General features: G+C 28.3%; 1 protein-coding gene across 6 annotated transcripts in view; it reads right to left on the minus strand.

Annotated features, from left to right (window-relative positions):
* LOC132931604 (acetylcholine receptor subunit alpha-like) overlaps nucleotides 1-27,896 on the minus strand; it is a 160,419-nt gene that overhangs the window by 26,584 nt on the left and 105,939 nt on the right. For all 6 annotated transcript variants that reach the window (XR_009662760.1, XR_009662761.1, XR_009662759.1 and 3 more), the window contains 3 exons: nucleotides 21,360-21,475; nucleotides 18,063-18,231; nucleotides 2,522-2,658 (listed from right to left, as the gene is read on the minus strand). Coding sequence is in view for 2 of the 6 variants with exons in the window: in XM_060997482.1 (XP_060853465.1) it covers nucleotides 2,522-2,658; nucleotides 18,063-18,231; nucleotides 21,360-21,475 (422 nt within the window). In the remaining 4 variants the exon portion in view is untranslated. The remainder of the gene's footprint in view (nucleotides 1-2,521; nucleotides 2,659-18,062; nucleotides 18,232-21,359; nucleotides 21,476-27,896) is intronic.

Genomic DNA, 27,896 nt, shown 5'->3' on the forward strand with positions numbered 1-27,896 from the left:
TTGTCACAGAACACCGCTCAAGTGGTATAAAACAGTAAGCTACGAATGACGTGCTCTATGCATTTGAAAATGGCCTAGTATACTTGAAAATTTAAAAAATCGAAATTGTAACGTATTATTATTGAAAAAAATAGTAGGTATATGACGTATAGTGGGGATTGGATCACACTCCGTATGTGCGCGCAGTTATATACTTATCGGATATTCGAAACCAATTTGATAGCGGCGCGGATGTGTTAACAAAATATAGTGCGACGGGTTTAATTAAGCATCCGCGACTACGGCTGTGTATATAATATTTGAGAGCCGTGTGCAGCAAACGCCGGATACTATACAATAATAATATATTATATATACCTATATCGGGCGACGGTACTACAGAATATTTGAAGTGCGGGACTTGACATTATTTCACGTAAAATGTTCGAAAGCCCTCGACTGCGGTGCACGGCTTAAAATATACGCGTTTATAATACCATGGCTATAATATTATAATATGTATGTACACGCGTATACGACGTACAGCGCGCGGACGCCAAAGTTAATATCAAAACTATGAATAAATTGCATTAGTAGCGACGCGAACGGTTATGACGAGGAAAACTACGTATAAGAAATATGAAGGTATATATATATATACATGTACGGTATCGTGACAGGTACGTCGCATTACATATTATTTTAGATACCTAACTACCTGTCTACGTAAACGCGGTGGTATATGGAAATTAGTTTTCTTATTTCTGGGCGATACCGACCGTTTGCAAGGGCGTGCTCGATGCGAATTTCGTGTCTCTAACCCGATTGAGGAAGTATTATTGTACTACTGCGGCGATTCTACGTGTACAACTGATGCCGTTGCAGTAAGTACTCGACGATATTAAATTGCTTTTGTCTGTCACGTTCAATTTGCGTCGTTTGTACTGTGCTTAGGCGAATATAGTTTTCCGAAGGGACAGCCACCAAAGGTAATAATATTGTAATGCACAGTGAAATCTATGTCACTAAAACGTAATTTTTATTCCCCCTTCCCCGCCGACTCTGCGAGTGCCAGTCACACAAGAACATCTACTGCCGTATCATATTGTGTAACACGTCGACAAACAGAGTTGTATTAAAGAAGACAATAATATTTATTAGCCTATATTCGTAGGTATATGTCATATAAATTATGTAGACGTATAGTGTATACAATGCATACTCTGTGCGTGCGTGAAGTTAATGAGGCCCACTCGAATAATTGTAACCCACCGATTTGTTTAAATTTTGTTCACTCGATACACACATATTATTACAACATCAAAATAATACATACGAATGGTTGTGATTTTGATTGAGTGTATTTAGCGACACTAAACCCTTATAACATTAACTATGAGTAATGTTTTTGTCGAAAAACATTCCTATATCAACATAACTAAAGACATAATCTAAAAAAATTGAGTTAATATCATATATTGGAAATAATAATCTTAATGTTTGCTGAAAATTACGAGTATCTGCGCTTATTTATTTTAGAATAACAACATGAAAATAAATCGAAAATTGGTGTTGCGTTACAACGCTCTGTATATTATTAAATTCATCTTTTTTTCTTTTTTCTTTTTCGTTAGTTTTATTATTTACAAAAGTTCTAGGCTTTTTATACTTGTCTTTGGATCAGATCCTCTGGATCAAATTTTCTTCCAGAACCAACCACTCTTAACGTCGACGATTGAAGGATTTTCGTGCTCCGAAAAGTTTAAAGGTCTTATTGCGAAATATAAAGTGTACTGATATTGAGTGAAGTAGTTTAAATATATTACATTTTATAGCAAGCATAATATTAAAAAAAAAATCAAGTTACTGGTGTATTATTAATTTTTAAATATTCTTTCTTAGAATGGATATTAAATTACTAATAAGCCTATATTTACTGTTGTATCATTAAACATTGAATATTATTAGCTAATAGTGTTAATATTTCTAAAATGTAGTTTTGTGTACAATTTCATAAGAAAAAGACTGAAAACCGTATACAACGTTAAAAATGTATTTATTAATTTGAATGTTAACGATGACTTATAAATATTTATTTTACTATATACATTATAATATTATCATGATATAACTGCTCTACATATTCTTTTACTCTTCCAACAATAATTTATTAATTTTACATCATGCTTTAACAATTTTTTTATGTTGTTGTGTGTACTTAATTTATTATTCTCGATTATGTAAAATTATAATACAATAATTTATCATATAACATTTAATTTTTTAAAACTCAGAAATTCTTTATGCATACATTTTTAATTTATATACGTAACTTCTAAGTTGTAAAACAGTCACAAACATTATGACACACATTTTATAACTTTTTCAAAATATGTATAAATTAAATATTTATTTTATAGTTTAACTACATATTTATATTTTATAAATTTAAGCATTAGAATAATAATTAAACAATACTATAATCATGAGTCTAATAAAAATTATCATAATATCTCTTTAAATTCAATAATTATCAACTTACCTTATTGAAACCAGTATCATAGCAAATATCAGGTATTTTCCTAGTAATGGAACTACTAATGACGTTGGAGGTATAATTTCGACAACCAGCAAGAAAAAAACGTGAAGACTAATCAAAATTGATATAGACAACGTCACCTGAAACGAAAAAATACAGCTATTATTGAGAAGAATTACTATCTAAAGCATCTATAAAAATATTATTCATTACAAAATATATAAAGAGATACGCATATATCTTCATTCATGTTAAACATCAATATTTTGGATCTGTTTAAAGACAAATTTTAAAGTAGGCCTACATAGTTAAAGTAATATCATTAACATTAAAATCTAGACAAACTTCAAAATCATATAAAACTTGAATATAACTGAAAATTAATAATTTAAATTTGTGTTTTTTATAAATTTTTATTTATAGTTTTTTTAATTGGTGTTTACTTCACAATTCCGAAAATTAATAATTTATTTTTTTTAATTGTTTAAACTTACTTACCGAAAAGTTTGTTGAACAATTATTCAAAATAATTAAAAGTATCAAACATTTTCGTTGATACAGAAATAGAAGAATTCATAAAAAATTTTTTGTTTAAAAACAATTTTAAATAATAATAATAACAATAGTCAAATTGTTTAGTTTTACTTTAAATTCTGTCAGTTTTGTTTCAAAAAATTTATTATACTATACATAACATTGAAATTATAATATTGTCATTCAATTCTACTCTATAAATAAAATATATACTCGTATATATTATATTATGACTTTATAATAATATTTATCAAGAATTGTCGAATTTATGTAATTTATCGAATTCATAAAGCTTTAAATAATTTGTTTAATAATATCATTGATTGAAAAAGACGAGCGATTTTTTTACCATTGTATTTAAACAAGTATCTTAACGCATATATATTGTATAATATCTGTTTGATCGTCAGTATATGTACGTGTACATATATGTAAAAATAATACAATAAGTCAATGAAATAAGCAATTGTAATATAAACATCGACATTTCCGTAATAATGAAAATTTAGTTAGACTGCAGTCTATAGGTATTTATTTTTCTACATCTGTCTATGTCACATCAGGTGTTTTTTTTTATCTTGATTTTCACATATTTCAACATACTTGTATTAGTGTTGCATCGTATTACCGTCTTAAGTAGGTTTTTCTTTTAAACAATGCCAAAATAGATAAACATGTATCATGGTAGTCAGCTTAATTCGCAGACGCACGGTTGTCTCGATGCCAACAATACTCCGAGATTTCCATCGGACGACTTTCAATACATATTATAATATTATTATCTATTTGCTACGCGCTTACCTACCCTATGATAATTTAAAAGCGACAACAAAAAAGACTTCCGTTAACTCTTGAGTAATTTATTATATTAAAGTCCAGAGAGTAAAAATGTCTTGCGACGAAATTTTTTTTAACGTTTTTCATCTCTTAACTTGAAACAAATAAAATATAAAACCTTTGTAGTTTATAATATCGGCTATGATTCACTTTCAGTTTTAGACTTGTAAATATGGCGAAGCTCAGTTAACAGATTTGTTATAGACGAATTTTTTGTTTATTTTTTTCGAAATTGGATTTCTGATAAATAGCTCATGTTCTTTTGACTATAACTTTTGCATAATGATAATATTTATATTATAAACATTTATAAATTAATCATAACCAAGAACACAGGAAAATTTAAAACTGTTTTCAAACATTAAATTAAAAATACTCAAGCACCTTTTGACTACCCGGGTATTAATATTATCTCAGCGAAATGAAAGCACATTTACACAATGAATAAAGCGCACATGTCCGATGGTAAAACATTATTATGAAATAACTCTCGTGGGCTCGTAATTCGTATATACCTAATATATTGAATAATGTATTAGTTTGGTGACTTTTGTGTTCGGTTCGAAGAACACACTCATTAAATTCGTTTGGTCTGTATATTAATGAAATACAGTATAGCCCAAAGTCCCATATCATCCTAAATAGCTCTGTGAAACCTTAGCACATCAATGATTAATACCTATATATTTAAAATGTAGTAACTTAAATGAGAAAATTCCAATTTAATGTCATAAGTTTTAATATATTATATAACTTTTGAAAAACTAGTATTTAAATATAAATGTATATACCAATTTATTAAGGAGATTGTTTAAGGTCGACACAGTGATTTTGAGATATATTTCATATAGATCGGTCAAAAAACGAAATTAAACGACGCGTGCTGTTTAGCAACAGTGATTTTGAAACTAAATTAAACCTAATAGTAATTAAATCAGACTACACACAGATAAAATTCAGATGAACATTATACGATATCGGAATTGTACACGCAAACACACATATAATAGTATATAATATTATATTAAAGTGAGGATGGTCGTGATGATGTATGAGCGACGATTACCCTCAAACCTGACTAAATAAAAATTACTTTTCAAATACCTATCAGCTTACCTCTATAGTCTCTAAACTGAACTGACTGAACTTTATCTAGTTATTTTTTAATCTTTGAGGACAACGGTTTTTTGGATATTTCAGGTAATATAAATCATGAGTTTATAACGACTAAATCGCCAAAGAAATAATTTATAAATGATCATGTGTAGAATGGTGTGAAGCAATTAAAAACAATTACAGTATTTATATTTTTTTATTAAACTTTCCATAAAATATTAAATATATTTCAAACGCGTGACAATATTAAATATCTTCAACATAATATGTGAATAGCTATTTTTGATTACTTTTCAAAACATTATAATAATTTCAAAACAATTTTAAATATTAAAATGTTCGGCTTGCAGTTATATACAGATTACAGGCGTATCCAAATAGTATCGTTTTATCACTTGTCGTATTTACCTATTACTAGCAGTTCGTCGGCAAAGTAAATTATATTAATATTGTATTTTAATACGATGTAAACGTTAAATTGTATTCGGTATAATTATTATAGTGTTTTGATTAATATTATTAACCTCAAAACATCAAAATCATTAATCTGTCACTGATAAACCATATATTATAGGTAGCCAGCGTTTTATAGTTACCTACTACCACGTAACAAAAGTTAAATCACTTTTTTCGTTTTTTCTTTTATTTAATCTAGCACAAAATATTTTATTACTAATTTTAAATGAAAATATCGTATTCTCTGTACCCTGGGTTCAATGTATTCAATACGCAGTCGTTCGTATATAGATGGAAGAATAATTCAAATTGATATAGAAAACTATAGAGCTATACGACCATTATAATGTTTATATAATATTACATATTAATATAATATACGAAATGATGACACGTGGCCCTGTGTAATTAAAACTTTAAGCAAACGTTATTATATTGTCATAGCGATATCCACGTGTTCAGACATACATTATTCATTACGAACTCAAGCCATAATAATAAGACAAAAATAATAATAATAATATCTAGACAACTGCCACCACGAATAGGAGAATGTGATCGCTTTTATATTGGAAAATTAATTTCGTTGTTTCTCTGATGAGACGAATGCATTAAAAACTATGCTCACGTCGACCGCTGTAGAACGTACACACTCGTATTAACAAGTGGCGCGTTTTGTACATTCACAATTTTTCATATTATCATATCATATTATTATTATTATTAAAGTTTTCATTTTTGTGCTGTAAATTTCGTTATATTCTGGTAAATTGAGTGAGTTTGTTTAATACATATGAAATCATTTTTACTCGGAATAGTGCGTGCTTGTGTTAGATCATTTTATCTGTCATCATTCAATATTATAAAAACAGTAGCTAGTAATTGAAACTACAAACGATCGTTTTCGACGAAATTGTTGTCGAGATTATTATATTATTTGTTTTTAAATGTTTATAACAATCACATTTTACGAATAATAAATTTACATTTCAAACAGGATTTTACAATGCATAATTGAAATACCTTTAATTTAATATTCTTAATATCTTTGGTCGAATAAAATGTGTTTGTCATATAATAAATTGGTTTTTAGCGATGTATTTTGAAAAATATTTTAGTAATGAAACATTCGTTCAATGTTTAACTGATGACCATGCGATGATTATTTCACGTTTTTATGTATTACATGACGTATTGTATAATATATAATATTCACATTTTTATTAAATTGCCAAATAAATTACTATTTAAATGAGTATAAATGTACATCACTCAATAACGCGTATCGACACGTTAATTTTTGGATAATATTTATTAAAACAAATTATAAAATATTTGATTTATAAAACCGAATGCATGCATATATTGGAATACAAGTTACACGTTCGATGAAATAGATTCGCGTTAGCAGATTTAGACACTTACCCGAGAATTGACCACCATATTATGAGTTATCATAAGTAGCTTAATATTGCGAATCATCTTTATCAGAAATCAGCTATTGTTTATCTGTCGGTCGGGTTGGAAAATAAATGAAACTGCCAGTGTGAGTATGGCGACCCTTACTGTTGTTGAAAAATGAGAGCATGTCTTTCTTTATCACACCGCCACTCGTCGTCGGTTTGAAATTTCATTAGGAAGAAATGACTTTTTCTCCGTTTGTCACGGCTCACGGCTCACGATATATACGACGTAACTTATTCGACTTCGCAGTTCACGGAAGGTTTTTGGTCATCGTTTTCCATGCTGACTTGTTTTGTCATCTCTATACCAGTATGTTTCTACGACTGTACGGTGTATCTTATATAAAAACAAAATCGAATAAATACTTCAACATTTTTCAATATGGATTCTCTTCAGCTAGGCACAAAGAACGGGTTTGACTCGTTGACATCATAATATACACATTTGATTTGTAGTATATAATTTGTACTTATATTGAATACAAATTCACTGTGATTACGTTAAAAATGGTGCATTTTATACTTTTTATTCGCGCGTTAACACGAAAAGCAAATATCAACGAAATATTGTAGTATCATTATTTACAATTACATCAGGCACGTATTATAATATAATAGTATGCGTACTGATATATGTTTGTCGTTAAAGTTCAAAATAACGTATTCTATTTTTTTATCATCTCCTTTGCGCCATTACTTGGTTTGTATATTCGTTGAAAGATCTTTTGAGCTCGAAATTACCACGTTTTAATGACTTTCTTAATAGTACATCGTGCGTGACTTGAATTTAGTTTCATTTATCATATAGTATGTCAACCTTTGAACTTCGTCAGAAATAATAATTCTTGAAAGTTTGACTTGTGAACAAACAACGAGTTTGATCCGATTTTTACTTAGAATATTTACTTATTCATAACTAAATATTACATTTTGTGGTGGGTATTGTTATACGGTGGTTAAGGTCTTTAATGAGTGTTTAAATTTTTAAATTAAATATTAAGCATTAACTGATGATATACTTAACTGACATAATTATGAATACATTATATTTATCATCGTGTAACTGCACGTACCCGACATCTTACTTTTGAAACATATTTTGCAGAATATTACAGAAATTCATTATAATGAGGAGAAATTTCCAAACAATTTCTTGGTTACAATCACTATAACCCATGATTTCAGAGTAAAAAATGCTGCGCTAAAAATGGTCAGCGAATAAACCGCGGAAGAAATTGTATCTAATAAATATACTATTTTTTTTTCTGATCGTAATAATGCTTACTTTGCAAGATTTTATAAAAAAGATTTTAAATAAATATATAATATATATATATATAAGTATTATACGGTATATATTTTTCATATAAAAAAATCAGGAACTATTCAATAGTTTTTTCTGAAGTGAATAACGAGTGGACTGTTTCATCTTAAATTTTATTGAATGCCAAGTTTGTCGTATTTATTAAGACTGCACATCTATATTAGCAATAAGTCAAACCTCTTGTGCGTTTTACAGATAAGTAATGGAATAACCATCGATTTTTTTATAGCCCTCCAACTCAACTTACAAATAGATTTTGAAGAGTCTTTACATAAAGTTTTGTTCGAAATGAAAATAACTCTATACATTATATTATTATTTAATACTGCAATATATTTTATGAATATTTTCCACCAGAAAAAAAATACATAAATAAACAAACAAATAGGTATTTAGGTTATAGTTTAGATATATATAAATGTTCTATTTGGTGCACAACAAAATGTGTCTTGTGTAAAATTCTCAAAGTATTATTAGTATAAACGTTTTGATAGTAAACCGATGAGGTGAAACGTGACACCAGTATTTTTTTTATGAGTTACAATGTAATTTTATTACGTTAAGATCGACTCAAGATTCTGTACTCTGGTCGTGTCTTATTGATGGTTTTTCAGGCTATAGAAATGTAAATTTTATTAAAATCAAGTCGCTAGTGTGAATTACAAATTATTACCATGATCTGCACTTTCTAAGAGTCAAAAGATTTACTTAATGATTATATTATAGGAAACAGGGAACTTAGATTTTATTAATCTTAATAATTGTATTTGACAATTTTTGTATTTTTTCGTTGTGCATTTTAAATTGTTTTTTATGTTTTTACAAACAGAACATATTGGGTTCAGGTTATTTTTTTTCAAAAGATAATCTTTAAAATAAATTTATGTTTCATACAGTTTTTATCGATGCATTATTCATTAGTTTTATTTTTTTAATAATAGATAAAATTAATGTGTCAAAAATCAACTATGAATAGATTTTGAACGATTGCATGAAAAATGAACTTTACGAAGTGCTATTCGTATTATAACAAGACGACAACCAATTTGGAATATAAAATTTACCGAAGTATTGTTTATACATAAGCCTTAGTGAGTATAACATAAGAAAAACAATACAAACACAAAACACACCTATTGAGATTATTAAATGAAGATTTGGCTCATTTGTATTTGTATTTACCTATATATGTATTATACTGCGGGTAATATTCACGTTTATATAAAAAAATGGAAACAGCGTTGTCGATGTGTTTGTATATCTAAAAAAAAATACTTCTCACTTCTCTTCAACTTTGGGTGTACAAACCTAACCAAGTTTCACATAAGATCTATCTCACTCGGGGATAAGAGAACAGGTCGTTTTTAAATTCCAGAAATATCCGGTCGAATGTTCCCGGAAACGACGCATATCGTATAGTGGCCGCCAATGGCGTCAGTCGGGCAACAAAGAATCACGTCGACGGTTGCGGCGACGACGTCTGTGACGGTATAATATTATATAGAATCATCCCACCCTTTCAACCCTTAGACATAGACACACGTTTGTGAGTACTGGGGGGGAAAGAAGGCACGACTCGTGTTTATAGTTTGTATTCGTAATTTATCATCGCTGTGAAATGACGGTGGCAGGGTCCATTTTCTTTTCCATCAATTGAAAAAATAATAATAATATGAAAAATAAACTAACATAATATCCTGTATTGATAACATAAAGTTCTAATTGCTTTGATTCGGCGGCACAGGATGATTGTTATTTCATGTAATTAGTAATTGGAACGTTTAATTTTTCGCTTAGAAACAACGCTAACAAAGTTCGGTATAAATAAACTTATTATATTATTATAAAAGCGTATTCTATAATGTAGGAAATTATTAAATATATATTTTGTCTACTATTTTTTTACGCAAATATAAATACTTTTTAAATATGAAATACTCGTTTTTCAACAGTTTATTTGGACTATTAAATTTTATCGGTATTATATTGAATGTTATACACCGTTTTTCAATAGAAACACACGTTTTTAATTTCACATTTCTGAAAAGTATTTTGAAAACAAATGTGCATTTGAAACTGAGATTTTTTTTTATTTATTAAAATCAGTGCCTTAAAATACAATTTGAACAAGTGTTTACGATTTAAAATGTTGTTTGGAATAAAAATATACAATATTGATTCGAAATTCTAATTTTCACATTTTTTTTTTTTGATATATTATTGACCGGAATTGGTTATTATCAAATTACAATATGCTGTAGTAAGTATAACGACTAGGTTTTCGTCCGTATCACATCGATTTTATCGTGGTATTTATCTAAATGGAAATTTATTATATTATGTACATAATTATGAGAAATTTGTTATAATATTAATATTAAATCGCATATTGTGTTTTTTTGAAATTCCTTATCAGCAACAAATTGGAACGTGTGTCGTTTAGAATATTGATAACCGATTCGGATGCAACCATTTTTTAAACTGTCATGTTGTGTACTAATTTGAACGTAAGTTGAAATCTTTTGTGGTGTATTATACGCATAATAACGAGGTGACATTAATGTTCTCGTCGTAACTCGAAACTTTTATTAATAATAATTGCAAGAAGAAAATTGGTTAAAAGTAATTAAATAAATTTAAATCGTTACACATTCTTATAGCTGATATAGTCTATTCGATATCTACAATTTATACAGATATTAGAGGTGCAGGTTTTTTAGCGTACCAACCTATTCTTATTTCGGTATATATTATTTATCTACCTTTTACTATTATATACCTATACCGTTGTTATAATATACGGTTATTACTTCCTCGCGTAGGAATTCGTCGACATCGTGGCTGGGGAGAACGAAACGTTGTCATTTTTAACACACGTCCATCACACGAAAGGGGGAGGGTGCCGTCCAAACAGTCGCCATTAGTCATTTTTGACGAGCTCGTTATTTTTCTTTCTTTAACCCGTCGTCGGTGTGGTATTATATGGCCACGGAAGAGAACACGCCGTGTCCTCCAACCCCCTTTTCACAGCCCATCCATTCTACAGCAGTCGCTCCGTGGGTCGCCCGCGGCCCCGTAACAATAATCACTCGGTAGCTGCTATAGCGTGTCAACAGGAGCGGAAAAGAACAAATTTTTCATTCGCTCGCGGGGGCCTCCCTTAATATCGTTTTTGTTTTTATTCATATATATTTTTTTTATTTTTTACCTCTTATGCACACGCATACACCTATAATACTTCGGAGTACAGCATCTTTTGATGTAAATCACCACCACCGCCGCCGCCACCGCCTCCGCCACTACCTCGTTGGTGCTGGGTCATGGCAATTTTATAATATATACATAGATTATATGTATATATATTATGTATATAAGTGTGGTTTTTATTTTTGAACTTTGAAATTCTGTTTACAGTAACCACTTATAGGTACCTTTTGAGAGTTCCGAAAGCAAATGAATATTTCTTTGTTTAAGTACCTACGCTCACGCCGTTTCCAGCCACACTTCCCAATAATTGTATAACTTACTTTGGACCATAATACGCGATACTTCTTACTAACTCACCACATTTTCCAAATATAAATATAATTTAATTTCTATAATATGGAAGCTTGAAAGTGTATGTACCCAAGTTAATATAAGTTCTTTCAGACCCAACAAGAGGGCCTTAACGTAGCAGTTAAAGGACATAAAAACAATGGAATAATAAAACTTTAACCGCTATAACAAAGCGTGAGCCTCGTGCATGTTTATATACCTTCATTCTGAACGGCTCTGTTTCAAAGATTTAAAGTTTATGCCAATTGATGATATAATAATAATAATATATGGCTCATTAATCAATGAAGATACATAAAAAATCTAGTTAAATAACTATTACACTCGTGTTAAAATATCTATGAATAAATAAGATATGCTGTGTTACATGTTGATGGTCATTTTGATAGGCAATTAAGTTCACAAAACAAAATAGTTAATTATAAAGATTTTAAACGATTTGAGTTTTTACAAAATTATCGAATAACTATATTAGAAGAGTCTAAAACACGTCATATATAAATACTATGTTAATATATGAGTTTTTTTTATGGTTATTCGCGTGTCTTGTTTTTTTTAGAAAATATAAATATATTCTGTGTAGCTACTGTGGTTTTTCAGTTTTTAAATTTATTCTGCGGTGATAATAATTTCTAAATAAGAAGACTTTGATCATTAATTGTATTTGCGAAAATACGAACAATTTACATCATGTCATTAAATTTGGTTAATTTGTTTGTAAACGTTTTCTGGACCATAAATCTCATCTTAGCTTATCTTTTAGCTTTGACAGACCTTAATTAATATTAAGACCTATATAGTTTCTATTTTATTAATTTTATATAAGAATTAAAGTTCTATTTTACCTTTAGATATCTTCTGGCACTAAATTATTAAACGAATGTAGATTAAAATAAACATTATATTATCTATAAAAGCATATGTAATATCATTACTTATAAATCTTTAATTAACTTTTGAAAGCTATTCAAACCACTATATTATTTATTTTATACCTATTTTCATACATTTTTATTTGTATTGATTAATATTGTAACAAATAAAAACTCAATTATTAAAGTATAATTTATCAATATATGTTTTTCTACATATTTAAATAATACAGTGATCAGTTCTAATATAAATATTATACAGAGTATTAAGAAAAATACAAAAATAGAGTGAAACGGATTATGTTCTTAATGAGTTAAAAAATATTTCCCATTTAATTATAATTTATGTTCAATTTTAGAAAAAAGACTTAATATTACACACAGTTAACAAGTATTACGTTAATCTACTGCAGTACTACGCGTACACGATTTGACGATATTTTGACGTTTACTGATGAATAGAAATTGTCGTTATAATATTATCGTAAACAAATATCTTAGAATTACATAATAATTCAAGACATTACCTCACAAAAATATATAAAATAATCATATTATTTTAATTCTATAAGTCGTTCTATTTTTTTTTTAATCATTTTCAAATGGGATAATAAATTAATGAATTTCAATTATTTCTACTCCAATTACAGATAATTTCAAACTCGGAACATTTGATTGAGCTGTTAAACTTCTTAATCGGCTTACGGGAAATGTTTTGGATTACACCGGTTTTCCGATGTGTATAATATAATCACACTGGTTCATTATTCTTTAAGCCTAGGTTTTTAATGTCATAAAATATATATTAAGTCATCGATAATTATTAATACTTGTGTCCATTAATCCTTGCAACCCTAAGCAATTGCAGAGAAATACACAAGAAAAGCATAAAGAAGAATTTTCAACTTATGTATAAAGCAGACATGTTCATATCACACGACTCTCACTGATCCGTACCAAAAAAGTAATTAAAAAGGTATATACATATATATATATATATATATAGATGATATACATTTAACACTACTGCAATCGTTTACATGGTAAAAATATATATAATATATAGTGTTGTATCAACACAGAAATTTAATTAATCTTAAACCTCTTTCTCTCTCCTTTTTTCGACCTCTCGACGAGCAATCGGGCTTTCACTTTAGTAGTTTATTATTACAAATTATTATTATCATATAAACACGTAAACGACAATGAATAAAATGAAATTAAATTCAACACCGTACCTATTTTATATTATTACGACGTTGCCCACAGTAAAAAAAAAAAAAAAATACAAATTGTTGCAATTAATTTACGAGAGAAAAAAAAATATTAATAAGTACCTATCTAAAATGGCTTTTTTTTTAATAGAGCAGTGGTGTTTGGTCTTCTTGTAGAATAAAACAATAAAAAAGTAATGAAAATGTTTGTTTCAAATAAAAATTCTTTTGTCGCCCAAACGAACTTTATATTATATTTTCTTATTAAAACGATAGTAATAATCATGGCTTACATTTAAATTGACAATGCACGCGAAATGATTCACAAAACATATAACATACTCATAAATATTACCCTTACTCCGTTGAACCATCATTTCGTCTATTATTGTTATTTTTTTAAATTTTTTTTTTATTTCTTAGCCTTTACTAGACCGGAAATTTCAGAAATAATACGACAACCCATATTCCGGCGTAATCTATACGAAATATTATAATAAAGTATACGTACACAGGCACACAGCTGATGTGGCGTTCAGTTATCGCGGGATGTCTGAGGTCTAGACATTATCATAAATCACGCGTCCGATCGATTTTCGCATATAGTACGACCGTCCTAGTCATTATTCTTGCCCACAAACAACGGCTTACTTGGCTGAGTTTAATATAATCATAACATTTGTACGACTCAAATAAACTGCAAGAGTTATAGAATTTTACGTGAAATAAATAAAATAGGTAATAAATCCGTTATCCAAAATCTATAATTTACTTAAATTTGTGTTATTGACTTTTGCACTATAACTCAGTTCGTACTTAGTACGCTATACCGATTAAAATGTCAACTGAATATATGTATGGTATTACTCAACTTTTCAAATAAACTTTTCAAATTGTACTACATATATTATAAGAAAGTGGTAATATTTTAAAACCTATACATTTGAACTTCTCGACAATGGATGACTTAAACCTATTAAGAAAAGATATGTATTTCTAATAAAATTCAAAATATAAACTTTGGTAGTCAAATATCTACTCAAATAATTTACATTCACACTAACATATATCAATCAGTAAAAATAAAATAAACGTCTTTAATACGTTTTTTTTTAATTTTGATAATCCAAGTTATAGCTGTATAATAATGATAATATAATACATATGATTATTGATCGTAAAATAAATGCGTATTTTCAATCTTCAAACCATAATATTATTATACTATAAAGTGCATAGTTTTGGTATGCTTTATTATTAAGCGTGTGAATGAAAGTAAATTTTGAAAATAATTTTACAAATTTAAAACGTAAGTTTAACGTAGATCAATAAACATTATAATATAATGATATAATATTTATGCCCGATTATAAAAAAGTTATATTCTGAAGAGTAGTAAGTGCTTGAAAGTATATAGTTTAGACATTATGCATGAAAAAATGCACGGTCGGAAAAAGTACTATGTCCAGGATATTATTTCAAAAGCAAAGGCACTTAAGACGTGTCACTATACAGCATATACATGAGGCTCTTGTACTTTAATATCTGTGTGTTTGTATAAAAAAAAAATAGTATCCTGGAAAAGCACATATTGCTGAAAAATTCACTTGCACGGCGTACAACAACCATGGTGCATATTAGGTATTATTTTGATAGTAAAAAATAATACTTTAAATTTTTTACTGATATATACTTAATGCATATGACTATATGAGCAATGCTTTTTTTCTTAAAATTTGTCAGATACCGTGTCAATATATTATAAAAAGCTGATTTTTTCTATCTGAAATTTATTGTTTGAACAGCAGTAATAAAGAATTTCGTATAAAAATATATCATACTTAGGCATATTATTTTCAAACTATAGTCGACCCAACTTATATGATTCGATACAATATTAGTATGGTTGATCAATAATGTCCGTCCCATGTCCTGTGTGTTAATTGAGTAGACAGTAATATTATGCGTGACAGCGATAAATAATAGTCAACGCATTAGGCGTAATTAATACGAACAGAGTTGAGTTCGAAATACGGTTAAAATAGATGATGACATATACGTCGAAATCGTAATACCTAAATATCTTATAAATATTATATATTTTCAAGGACATAAAAATAAAATAAAGCCCGTTTTACGTTATTTTAAACTAGTATTTATTTAATTTAAAAGTAATCCCAACAACGGTTAGGCATCACTAATTTATTAATACAAGGAGTGATTACTATTTTTAAATATAAACGAGCGTAAACACGATGGACTAACAAACAAAAACAAATACAATACAATAATTCAATTACAATAAAAATGTTTTATTATGAAGTGTGTAATCATCAGCAATTTGATATAGCAGATAAATTTAAACGGAATTACGCGGATTAAAAATTATACTATAAAATGATTCACTAAGCATGCTCACCGCCATTTTTCATTTGATAATGGATTTATAAGAATTCTCATTTTTAGAATTTTTAATATATTTAGAGACCATAATTTAAAATGATTTAGATTATTTTACTACTTTAAAAAAATATTGTGGTAATATAAACTTCTGTTTTTAAAATGATAACTTTCATTTTTTACTGTATACAGTATGATTTTTATTCATTTATACAATGATTAAATCATCTGGAAGTTAATTTTTTTGAAAATGTCGATTTGCCTAATTCAAAATTCAAACAAGTATTTTATAGTTATTAAAAATTGGATCTAGTATTTGTTATATTCAAACCATTTTTATAAATTAAAAATGTTGATGGATTTGTACAAATAACTACAATTTTCAAAATACCATAGTATCCAAGTATATTATAATGGACGCTTGGACATTGGATCTTTAATACACAACATTGAAAAACAAAAACTATTAATTCAAATTTTGATTTCGATATGTTAACATTTTAAATAATATGTTGCATAAAAGAGAGTTATCAATTGAAAAAAATATACATAAGTTTGTATCTGTACGGAAACTGCCTAAGTAGTACGAAAAATTTCAAAAATTTGAAAATATTATCTGTAAGTATAACATTTAAAAATTAAAAAAATCAGACTTTTAGTAAATGTATTAGTAAAAAAAGAAAAGGGGTATACGTTTGTTATCACCCTTTATATTACTATTTTTTTTTTATTTTTTTTATTAAAAATCGAAAAATAGGTTTATTGTTAAATTTAATTTTTGTATTTGGTCAAAATCGGATGTATGGGTAAAATGGAGACTTGGACACTTTCCGGTGGAAAGTTATGTGACTACAATGCCAACTTGTCTAAAAAGTCGTTTTAATAAACATAGTCCGAACGAATACGTAACTACTTTGCCCAAGTGATTTCGCTTGTTGGGTCACGTTTCCTATCACAACTTTCGGGGCCAAAGAGAAATTATCCGTGTCGTATCTCGATCAATTATGTGATCGATGTAAAAACACCGAGAGAGACCATAGTAGCGTTTTCGTCAAATCCACTAATTTCATGATACGTAATTAAAATATGAATTATATGAACAATCTTAATACAAAGTCGATTAAATCATAGATGAAAATTCTAATTAGCATGACTCATGCTTTCCTTAGTTAATAATAATATTATCATTATTATTCGCTCCCATTACCACATCTCTCATAAATTACAAAATACAGTTATTATGATGGCAATTTTGTGGCGTACGTGCAATTATTATCATTATTACTTAGGAATTATCAGTAGCTTAAAAATCATGATGAATTTTATACAAAACACAATGGTTATGATACCTCCAATTCGTATTCACTCGTTAAAAATAATTATCTGTTCGAAGCACAGATTTAAAAAAAAAAATATATGTATATTTTTGTTTGACAACCTTGTCATTTTTCAACTTTTAAACCAAACAAATCAATTACGGTACGGAATTTTCCGTTTCAATACAATAAGCATTTCAATGAATAATGCTATAATACATAAAAAATGAAATGAAAACATTATATTAATAGTTAAACGATAAAAGTGACAACTAAAAATAAAAAGTGTTTGCGTTAATATACCATCGACTATAAACGTATACGACCATACCTATTGTAATACATTTCTCTATACGTATGCGTCATAATCTGTCCGGATCGCTTATAATAATAAGTATATATTATAAAATAAAATAGTGATGTATGCAATGGTTATAATAAAAAAAAATCTTACTTTTTCACCGCTGTCCGATGGCAAGTAAAACGTCAAAACTGTGAGGAACGAGATTCCCATGCACGGTATGATGATGTTTACTGTATAGAAAAGCGTTTTCCTCCTCATGGTGATGTTAAACGTTATGTCTAAATACGGTTCGTCGCAACACGGGTAGATCTTTTCGTTCCTATAAAAGATAATTTACATTATGCGGTGGCAGTGTTGTAGTGCAATGCATACTTAATCGTGTTTGTTTTATATCGCGTTTCGATTACATTTTATACGTTTTCGGTTTAGCGTGGCATGTCATACAATCCATTTCGGAGAACACGAAACAAATAGGTTTGCGAATTATAGAAAAGCACCGAGGCTGTGTAAATTTGTTTATAAATATAATAATAACGTATATATTTTTGTTCTAAAAATAACTTTAACGGGACGAAATACACTATTTAATATTATGTCGTAGTTGTACTAGTACTTACTGTGAAAATTTGCATAGTTGTAAGTGATATAATAATAACATAATAATCAAATACTAAATTGATAATCTTCTTTGTACATAATAATAATTTCGTATATGAAATATGAATGAAGTTTAAAATTTGAGGTTACAATCTCAGAAAAACAATGTTAAATGTTTGAATTCGAGTGCCAAGAACATTCTTTAGATCTTTGCATGATTGAACTTGTGTATAATAACACTTATATAATATAATATAGTATTATACGTATATAATATAATGTATATACATTTGTCCACTACACGTGTATGGGGTTAAAAAGGGGTGTGGGACTCAAGGGGCCTCAGTTTTCCTTCCTATATTTTTGAGATCACGAACATGTAAAGGCTCTCACTTGACATTTTTTTTTTCCGTAAAAGAATCCGAGAACGCTTACAGGACTAGAACAATAACACATAGTTCCGCTTAAATTATTATTAGTTTTTAAAACGTTACAACTTGTTTTTCATGTGTACTTCAATCAAAAAATAAGTTTAAAGGCTCAAAAACAATGTACTGTAATTTATTAAGCTTTTTTTTCGTTACCATACCATGAATTTAATTCTGTATCCTATAGGTATATTCAAAAAATATTTTTATTATATAGTATTAGCATGGAGAAGTTTTTTTAATTTTTAGAAAACTATTTTGTATTTATCACTCGTCATACTATTTTAATGTTTAAAGATCAAATACAATATTATAACGGAAAAAACCACATGGAAATCAAAATATTTTTTAAATATGAAATAATAGATATTTTTTATGTATAATATTATGAATATTTATCATATTTTTCGATTTAACGAAATTGTATTACAATTTTTTATTTTTACTAATAATATATGCACATAGATTGTATAACCTATAGTTCAAATTTCGATGTACTAAAAACCACATTTTCGAAATTTTCTCAGCACCAAAAATGTGCTTTCGCGATAACATATAATAAATTATCTTTGCATTTTAATAACAGATGTGTTGGATTTTGTTCACAGGACGGTTTTTAACCTAATATCGATGTTTTTTATCACCTTAAAAGTGAGCGAACTATTTAAAAAACAAAATAATGGTATGAGAATCATTGGGAGTTGGAACTCGTCCGTAAAAATATTGCTCCAATATAATTGTCCAAAATAAGATCGATAGTTAAATAGAAAATAATGTTACGTATTTTCAATTCATAACGTATATAGGTAATCATACTATAAAAATATTACAATACAACATCTCCATAGCATAATATTTAACGAACAATGTATTATTTGTTTTAAAACATTTATTATATTTAAGTGGTAATAAGTCAAGTTTTTGAGATTTCATAGGTCCGTTCCGTTCCTAAGCACGACCACGGTATGCTTTGGTTATTTTTGGACGACGTACGGAAATTATTCGAATTATTACCTTTCACACAAAACTTACCACGCTATTCGTTGTGATTTAAACTATAGGTAAATACAAATCCGTGAAAACCGCAGCGGTCAGGACTCATGAATTAATCTACAATCGTGAGTGGCGTAGCCGTTCAGAATATTGAGTGAGAAATAAAGTGTACATGCGAAATAGATTGTTTTCCCTATTATATGTTTCTCAACGAAATTGAATGGTTGAGAATAAAAATGGCATTTTCCTATCACACGCTTATAGCAATAATACTTAATCATCACGATCAATTTAAACGAGAATATACTAATAGTCATTTAGTAGGGATATTCAAGTATTACAGTATCCGTTAAAAAGTTTTACAGGTCCAATGTGAGTAAAAAATCAAAATAGTATATCGTAATATAATTAAAAATAAATTTAATTTATCACTACTCCAAAACATTTGTAACAAAAAGTATTAAAACGTATGGTTTTAATTTTCAACAAATTAAAATATAAATAAATCTTAGTAGTCTGGAACGGTTATAATACGAGTATATAACCACCGAAATGAATAGAATACGAATCCCGTAAAATAATGAAAACATAACGGAGAATGTTATTCTTTCTTATCCGCGAAAATATCTTCAACGTCGAAATATTACTAAAAGCAAAATAAAAAAAGTTTTCATTCGAACCGAAAAAAATGAGTTTGAGGGCCAAAATCTAAGTTAACTACGATTCTTGACTTTATAAAGCACATCGTAATGTAAATATAAAAAAAAAAAACTTTCCGCCCCATTAAAATGTATTCGTTTATTTTTTTAGAGTAATGACAAAAATAAAAATAAGTAATCGGGAATCTTTGAGCGTGAACAATTCGTTGTTTTTTCCTCGTTGTTTATTATATAAGTAAAAAATAATAATATGTTATATTTTATACATATTTTTATTACGAATTTCAAAATGGATTTTGTTACAATATGCTGACACATGCTTTTATATATTATCATGTATTACGATTTTGGAACAATATTGTCGATTTATGAGAGTTGTTTACAGAATCGTCTTAAACACAGAATTTATATTATATATAATAAAAGGAATAGAATCGTATTCGTTGTTGTTTTGTTTTATTTTTTTTAACGAGAAACGCGTCTTTATCGTATACGATCGTCAGCCGTTTACTACAGCTATATAGTGCGTATAGAGTTTGTGTTTGTGACCCATAGAAAGTGGCCAAGGTATATATAGTGTACTCTTTATATAGTATATAATATGGTTCACGTAATGTTGAATAATTTATGAGTGCCTTTACAAAAATCGTGCGTTTCGATTCATGCCGTACTCGCCAGAAACATACACGCTCGTAAACATATGTGAGTATTTTTATTTTTCATAATTTATGCATTTCTTTACGCACTTTCAATTATTTTTAATACGTTACCTGACCGCTGGTACTTCCAGTATATCCCATTCGACCGACATGTAAAATTCTGAGAGATCCACTCCGACGTCGACGATGTTCGAACCGACCTTTTCGTCCATGTGTCTCAAGTCTACCTGCAAAACGACTCTTATGCATATTTCATTGGTTCCGTTATGATTAAAAAAACTATTATAGTAATAATAATATAAATAAAATAAAAACAATTTATATTAACTTGGACCAGCACATGGCCGGTTGTACTATAACAATGTGGGACGACATAAAAGAAAACTACGGACCGACAATTAATCTCTTGTGAGCATACTCAGAACTCACTCTTTTAAAAATTGTTTTAATTTTAACCGTGAGATACAGATTTTAAATAAAATATTAGTATTTTTTAATCATTGACTAAAGGATTTTTACTAAAAATGAAACTGTATTTCATGTTATATTGTGAAATTAATTACAACCATTTCAAACACGATTTTAAGTGACAAAATGTGTCATGCTGATTCAATTGTTAAAAACAATGCTTTATAAAAAAAAAAGTGGTAGAAAGTTTTAAACAGGAAGTTTAAAAAGTTTGTCTTTAAATTTGAACTTAGTGTTTTAATATTCTCTTACCTTTTAAATGTCTTATATTAAACCTAAATATGTCATAGGTAACATGTTTTCACGTTTAAAATTAGTCTTAAACAGAAAAAAATTTCAAGAAATCTAAAAAAATGTTTTTGTATTTAGTATAGAAAAATTATTTTTAAATTTAAAATAAAATTATTGTTTTCCTTGAAAGTATTAAATAATATGAATTGGTGAAATGGAAAATGTTTTTGGAGTTTTGGTTTTATTCAATTATTTAATAAATATAATTGCATTCTGTATGTTTGGAAATATTCTTAAACCGATTGATTTTAAGTTATTTAACGAAGTTATCAAACATGTTTAATTAAACCATTTTGAAATATAAATACTGTAAAATATACAGTAGGTACCTTCACTCCTATCTGAAAATATTTAACGATTTCCCGAGAGTGTCGTAATGACTGAAGTTAAGAGGATAATTTGCTTTGTCACGAGAGTAAAAAACAAAAATAAATTTTTTAAAAACGTTGAAAAAAAATGAAAAAGGTACTTACAAAGCAATATATTATATTATTATATTGGTAATAAGATTAATCAATACCAGTAACCAAGTGTGAATTAAGTAGAGGTATGTAATGGCTTGCGCAACTTAAGTTATCTGATAACAATATTATATTATATACTACCTATATAATAATATTTTACGTTTCTCGTACAGCTTACAGAAATAATTTATTCATGTACACGTATTTTTGAATTGAAATCTATATCACTATTTATCCATAGAAATATAATTATAACCAGAAGCATGACGATAATATTATTATGCAAAGGTTTATGTTGCGTTTCAAACACATTAGCTGAGATCAGTTATAACTTATAAAGAAGTAAATGCCGTGGTTATTTAAGAAAAGATGAATAAAAACGACAATAAGCTGAGTAAGCAGTAAATAGAAAGTAGTAATCTTGTGTAAGTAAGCTCGTATACAAGTGGAGTTGACCCTCAATATGTTTTCAAAAAATATTTATTTATTTTTTGGTTATGGTATTATTTGAATTTGTTTATGTTCATATGATTTCTTCCCCATTTTTTTTCTGAATTCATGGTTACAACTATTAAAATTTCCATTTAGGACGTTAAATTGGAAAAAATGAAAAAAGAATTGTGTAAAAATCCACAACACATATTAATATTTTATTATTCACCATAATTATACATTATGAGCCATGTAAGATGGTTTTAACTTTGGAAGATATTATAAAATGCATTTAGAGTTTTAGAGCTGAAATATAATTTTATTAGTCATATTATTATATAATAAATATTAAACATGAATTAAAATTTAAAATTTTTTATTATTATTATTATTTTTTTTTTTGTCAACTGTTTGGATAAGAAATCAGTTTTTTTTTTAAAGAAAAGAATTCGTTTCGTTCCGTAGCTCTCTTTGATGAAAATAAGTACACAAAATGGCAAATATATCATATACAAAGTTTGAAATCTTTTACAACTCTAATACTACTGAAGCGTAATTACTATCACAGCTAAAAATATAATGTAAAAAACAAAAAAAAATATATATACTAAGTAACCAACTAATACGAACAAACCATGTCGCTAAAAAAAAAAAGAAAGCGGTGTACTGGTTGACAATAATATTCAGCTCTACGATATTATAAGGAAGGTTTTATCACATAATTATCTATTGAAAAAAATATTAATTGACCATACATACACATTTTTCGGCATATTTAAACTTGTTTACACAATATTAATTATTCATGTCTATATTTAAAATAGGTATTTATTGTTTGTAAACATTATATTATACTCGTATTATACATCATAATATAATGCATATATTCAACTAATTGATACTAAATTAATTAAATGAACTGTTTAATTATTATTGATTAATAAATAATAATATATATATATATATAGTGAGTGTTAATTAATAACTATACGTTTCACTTGAATTACATATTGTTTTTTTAGGTACGATTTGAAAATGGACTCGACTCCCTGTTTACAGTACATTTTCTAAATTAATTTAAATTATTCATTTGAGTAGATTATTACGTTCAATTATGTAAGTGAAACTTTGAAGTACCAACCAATTTGTGGTTTTAACAATATGCATTTGTGGTATTGGTAACGAATATTAGGCAAATGTGTAAATATCTCCCAATGCATGTTCAACTTGAAAACTTAATTCCTCATCACATTTCCTACTCCGGTTATCAGATAGAACCCCAATGGCGTTTCGTAGTCGTTTGGATGAAAACTAAAATTTCTGACAGTTTTGGATGTTAAGAAATACATTTTATCTAATGATAAATAATGCAATTGGAGAGTGAATGAATCATCGTAATTTATGTCAAAATTAAGGGTCACGAGGGTACTAATGAGAACGAAATATTTCAAAAACTTTCTCGACCGCAGTTGGAACGGACCCACCAAAAGTGAACACTAATCATTATGTTCTATTTCCCAGAATCTTACGCATTATACTAACACCCGAATAGTATTGCTGAAAATGGCAATGTAATATTTATGGATACTATAAAATGCATATTATTATATTGCATAATTATTATTTACACATATTATCATTAAGTATTAACACTAATAAAAAGTGCCGTTCAAAATTGTTATATTTTAAATTTTTAAATGTTTTTTTTTTTTCAAGGTTTTATTTATATGCCAGAGTGCCGGACAACCCTTGTTATCTGTTGGAGCAATTTTGTTTAGTGTGCGGTATTCTAATATAGTCAGCTTTATTTTACGATAAAGGTACGAGAATGGCATAATTTATTTTTTTATTTTTTGAAAGTATACTTTATACCTACTTGACATTCTAATGTTGAAGATTACAGGGGCATAGTACTTTGCGTCTGAAAATGGCGTTAGTGATCGTAAGACGAGAAAACGTCGGCGATAAAATAAAATAAAAACATGGATATTATATTATTATACCAAGGGGTTATAAAAAATCTTTACATTTTGAAACGTCTCGTAAATCTTGGAAAATGTTTATTTTGAGGGATAATATATTTTTAAAAATCGATATTTAGTGATATCAATTGCGATTTTCACTAGGAATAAATATTTATAACAAATAATATAGTTTAAATTTAAATTACTTATCTACCTATCTATCTATCTATCCTTTTTATCTTATGTTACTATTATGTATGATGTATTGAAAACCTGGTAATTATACATTTTAAAATATCATATTTCTACGAATGTCTAATAGTGCGCCTACTATATTGTTTTTATTTTTTATTAATAGAACTATACAAACTATATTTCTATATGCATTTTACGGTAATTTACATGTTTTGATAAAAATTAAAAAAAAGTTATCGTGGTCCGATTTTAATTCTAAAAATTATTTGTATTCAGCAGATAGATGTCTATCATATAGACCTTAGTTTCTATATTAAATTTAAAAATTTGATGAATCCATATTTTAAAGATTTTAAATACCATTTAATATTAAATAGGATTATGTTTGTCCAAAGAATGACCTATAGACAATTTTTAAATTAAATTCAAATATTTTCGTTAGAATTAAAACAGGACAGTATAAACTAACTTTAATTTTATTAAAACCTGAGATATTTTAACAAAAACTGAAGGTAGTTGCGAGGCCCATAAGATTATGCTTAAAAAAATATAGAAAGATAAATACGAGTTATAGTCGCTAAAATCGCTCTTAGTATACCTATTAATATCACAATTTATTTTATTTTATTTTTTCAAAATAGAAAAATATATTTAGAAATGAAACTAGGTTATGGAAATTAGGTTAACCTAACCTAACTGTTATACATTTTAAATTCAATTTACATTTTTATGTATTTTATACAATAACATTTAGAGAACAAAACACTTGGTTTATGTTTGTGAAAATACTTTTCAATATATTTTTCGTGATGCTCATTGAAAAATATCGTATTTGGAAGAATATACAATTTTAAATCGAGTAAATCGGAATAGTTTCAAACACAAGTTTTGCGGTTTCGCGATCACGTTTCTGCCTTACCAAATTGCTAGTGGCGAACGAATATCGAAGAGTTTTGAGAGTCTAAATTGTACAGCCGCGGGCTGGTTCTCGAAAACTTTATATCCACGAGCTTACCGCGTTAATATCGGGGATAAGGAGGTGTGCGATAATAATACAAAATAGCGTTGAGTATAATGGTGAAATATATGTCCACGCTGTGTTATATTTCTAAAAAAAAAAACCACCGAATTTTGTTCGAAAATTGTTGGCACGACGGTTTTATACGAATATAAAAAAAAAATAGGAAGACTAGGTGATAATATACTAGACTTCTCCCACTCCTCCCTATTTAATTTTGGCATAACGCCTTCTACACCGCCATACGAGTATTTATGCACAATATTTACAAAATTTAAAATGAAATTTTCACCTAAATAGAAATGATGGGTGCCTGTTGGACACCTACGCTATACGTACGTGTCATTTCGCCCAGGATTCCGTATACATATTTAATAATATCATCTACGAAAGCGGCGGAACACGACATAATATTCATATCATACTTTTTCGATCTTCGCAATTTAGCACGCGCATGTGGACAACCGTGTTCGTGTATGACGATCGTTCGCGGCGTCGTTAGCTGTCATCGTTGTATTGCCGAGTGAATAACGTCGAGCGCGACAGTCGTGCGACGGATTTGACCAGTCGGGCGTGTTGGCATTCGGGTGACGGTTATTGTATCGTATCATTTATTATTTCGCGCTGATTATAATGTAATATTAATTATTAATATCATCGGACACGGTCGTCGCCACTGTGGCGTGTTGGTTCTCACGAGGCACGTCGACCTTTGTTTAGTTTACCCGGACCACGGTATACGACACGATTGTGCGTGCGCGGTCGAATAGTGTCGGTCGCCGGTCGCCCCAGAGTGTTGCGGTTCAACGAGCGCATCGCACATAATTAAAACGGCGCCTTTTCGCCCTCAGTTACGGGGAGACGTTTCTGCCGTAAGCCGGACAACGTCTTGGGGGTCACGAACCGGAATTATCGAAATATCATCATTTGAATTTTTTTTTTTCGTCGAACGTCTGATAACATCATTATATTATGATATTATATAATAAATATGTAATATAACTATTTTTCCATAATATTATTATCTATACAGTGTTCTTGTTTACATGCTTTAAATATAATTCGGCGTGTTTCTAAATAAAAACTGTCTGAATTAATCATTCCGTACGTTTACAATGTTATTTATATTACTATGATGATACTATTTAATTTCACTTCCGGTATTTATTCATTTCATTATTATTTATCCACTTGCTCATTGTTGTGTTTTTACTTTTGTTCCGTTTACATATTTTATTGTCTGCCAGGCTGTTACGTAATCTTCTCTGATATTATTATTGATCACAGTCATCACCACGTATATAATGGGTAAAACCAAACGCAGGACTATGCCAAAACCAATAATAATAATATGTCGTTTTGGACGAATGTGTGGGAACACAATATATAGTACGTACGTGCGCTATTGTTCGTCAACATGTTTTCGAGTGGCCTAAGGCAAATTTTGTCGAAGTTCACTTATCAGGACAAAGTTTTTGGACATCGGCAAAACTTGATAATATATTTCTATGCCACGGACGGCGTGGGCAGTTCTATTAAACGTTCGTCCAACTTTATTGACTTTACAGGAAATAGTCTTTTATATAAATAATAAAATATATAACACAAAAGTACATTATAACGGCTATAAATGTGTTGAAATGATTTTCAGCTTTTATTTCAAAATGTGAAAATAAGTTAAAAATAAGTCGGCCATGTATAGGGAGTAATTTATTCTTAACGATCGAGTTAAATGCATTTTATCGGGTTAACGGGATACGAGCATTATCAAGAGCCGGGGTTTAAAACGAAATGAAATATTTTTTAAATAAACTGT

This window comes from Rhopalosiphum padi, chromosome 1, assembly GCF_020882245.1.
Source record: "Rhopalosiphum padi isolate XX-2018 chromosome 1, ASM2088224v1, whole genome shotgun sequence".
Lineage (NCBI taxonomy): Eukaryota > Metazoa > Arthropoda > Insecta > Hemiptera > Aphididae > Rhopalosiphum > Rhopalosiphum padi.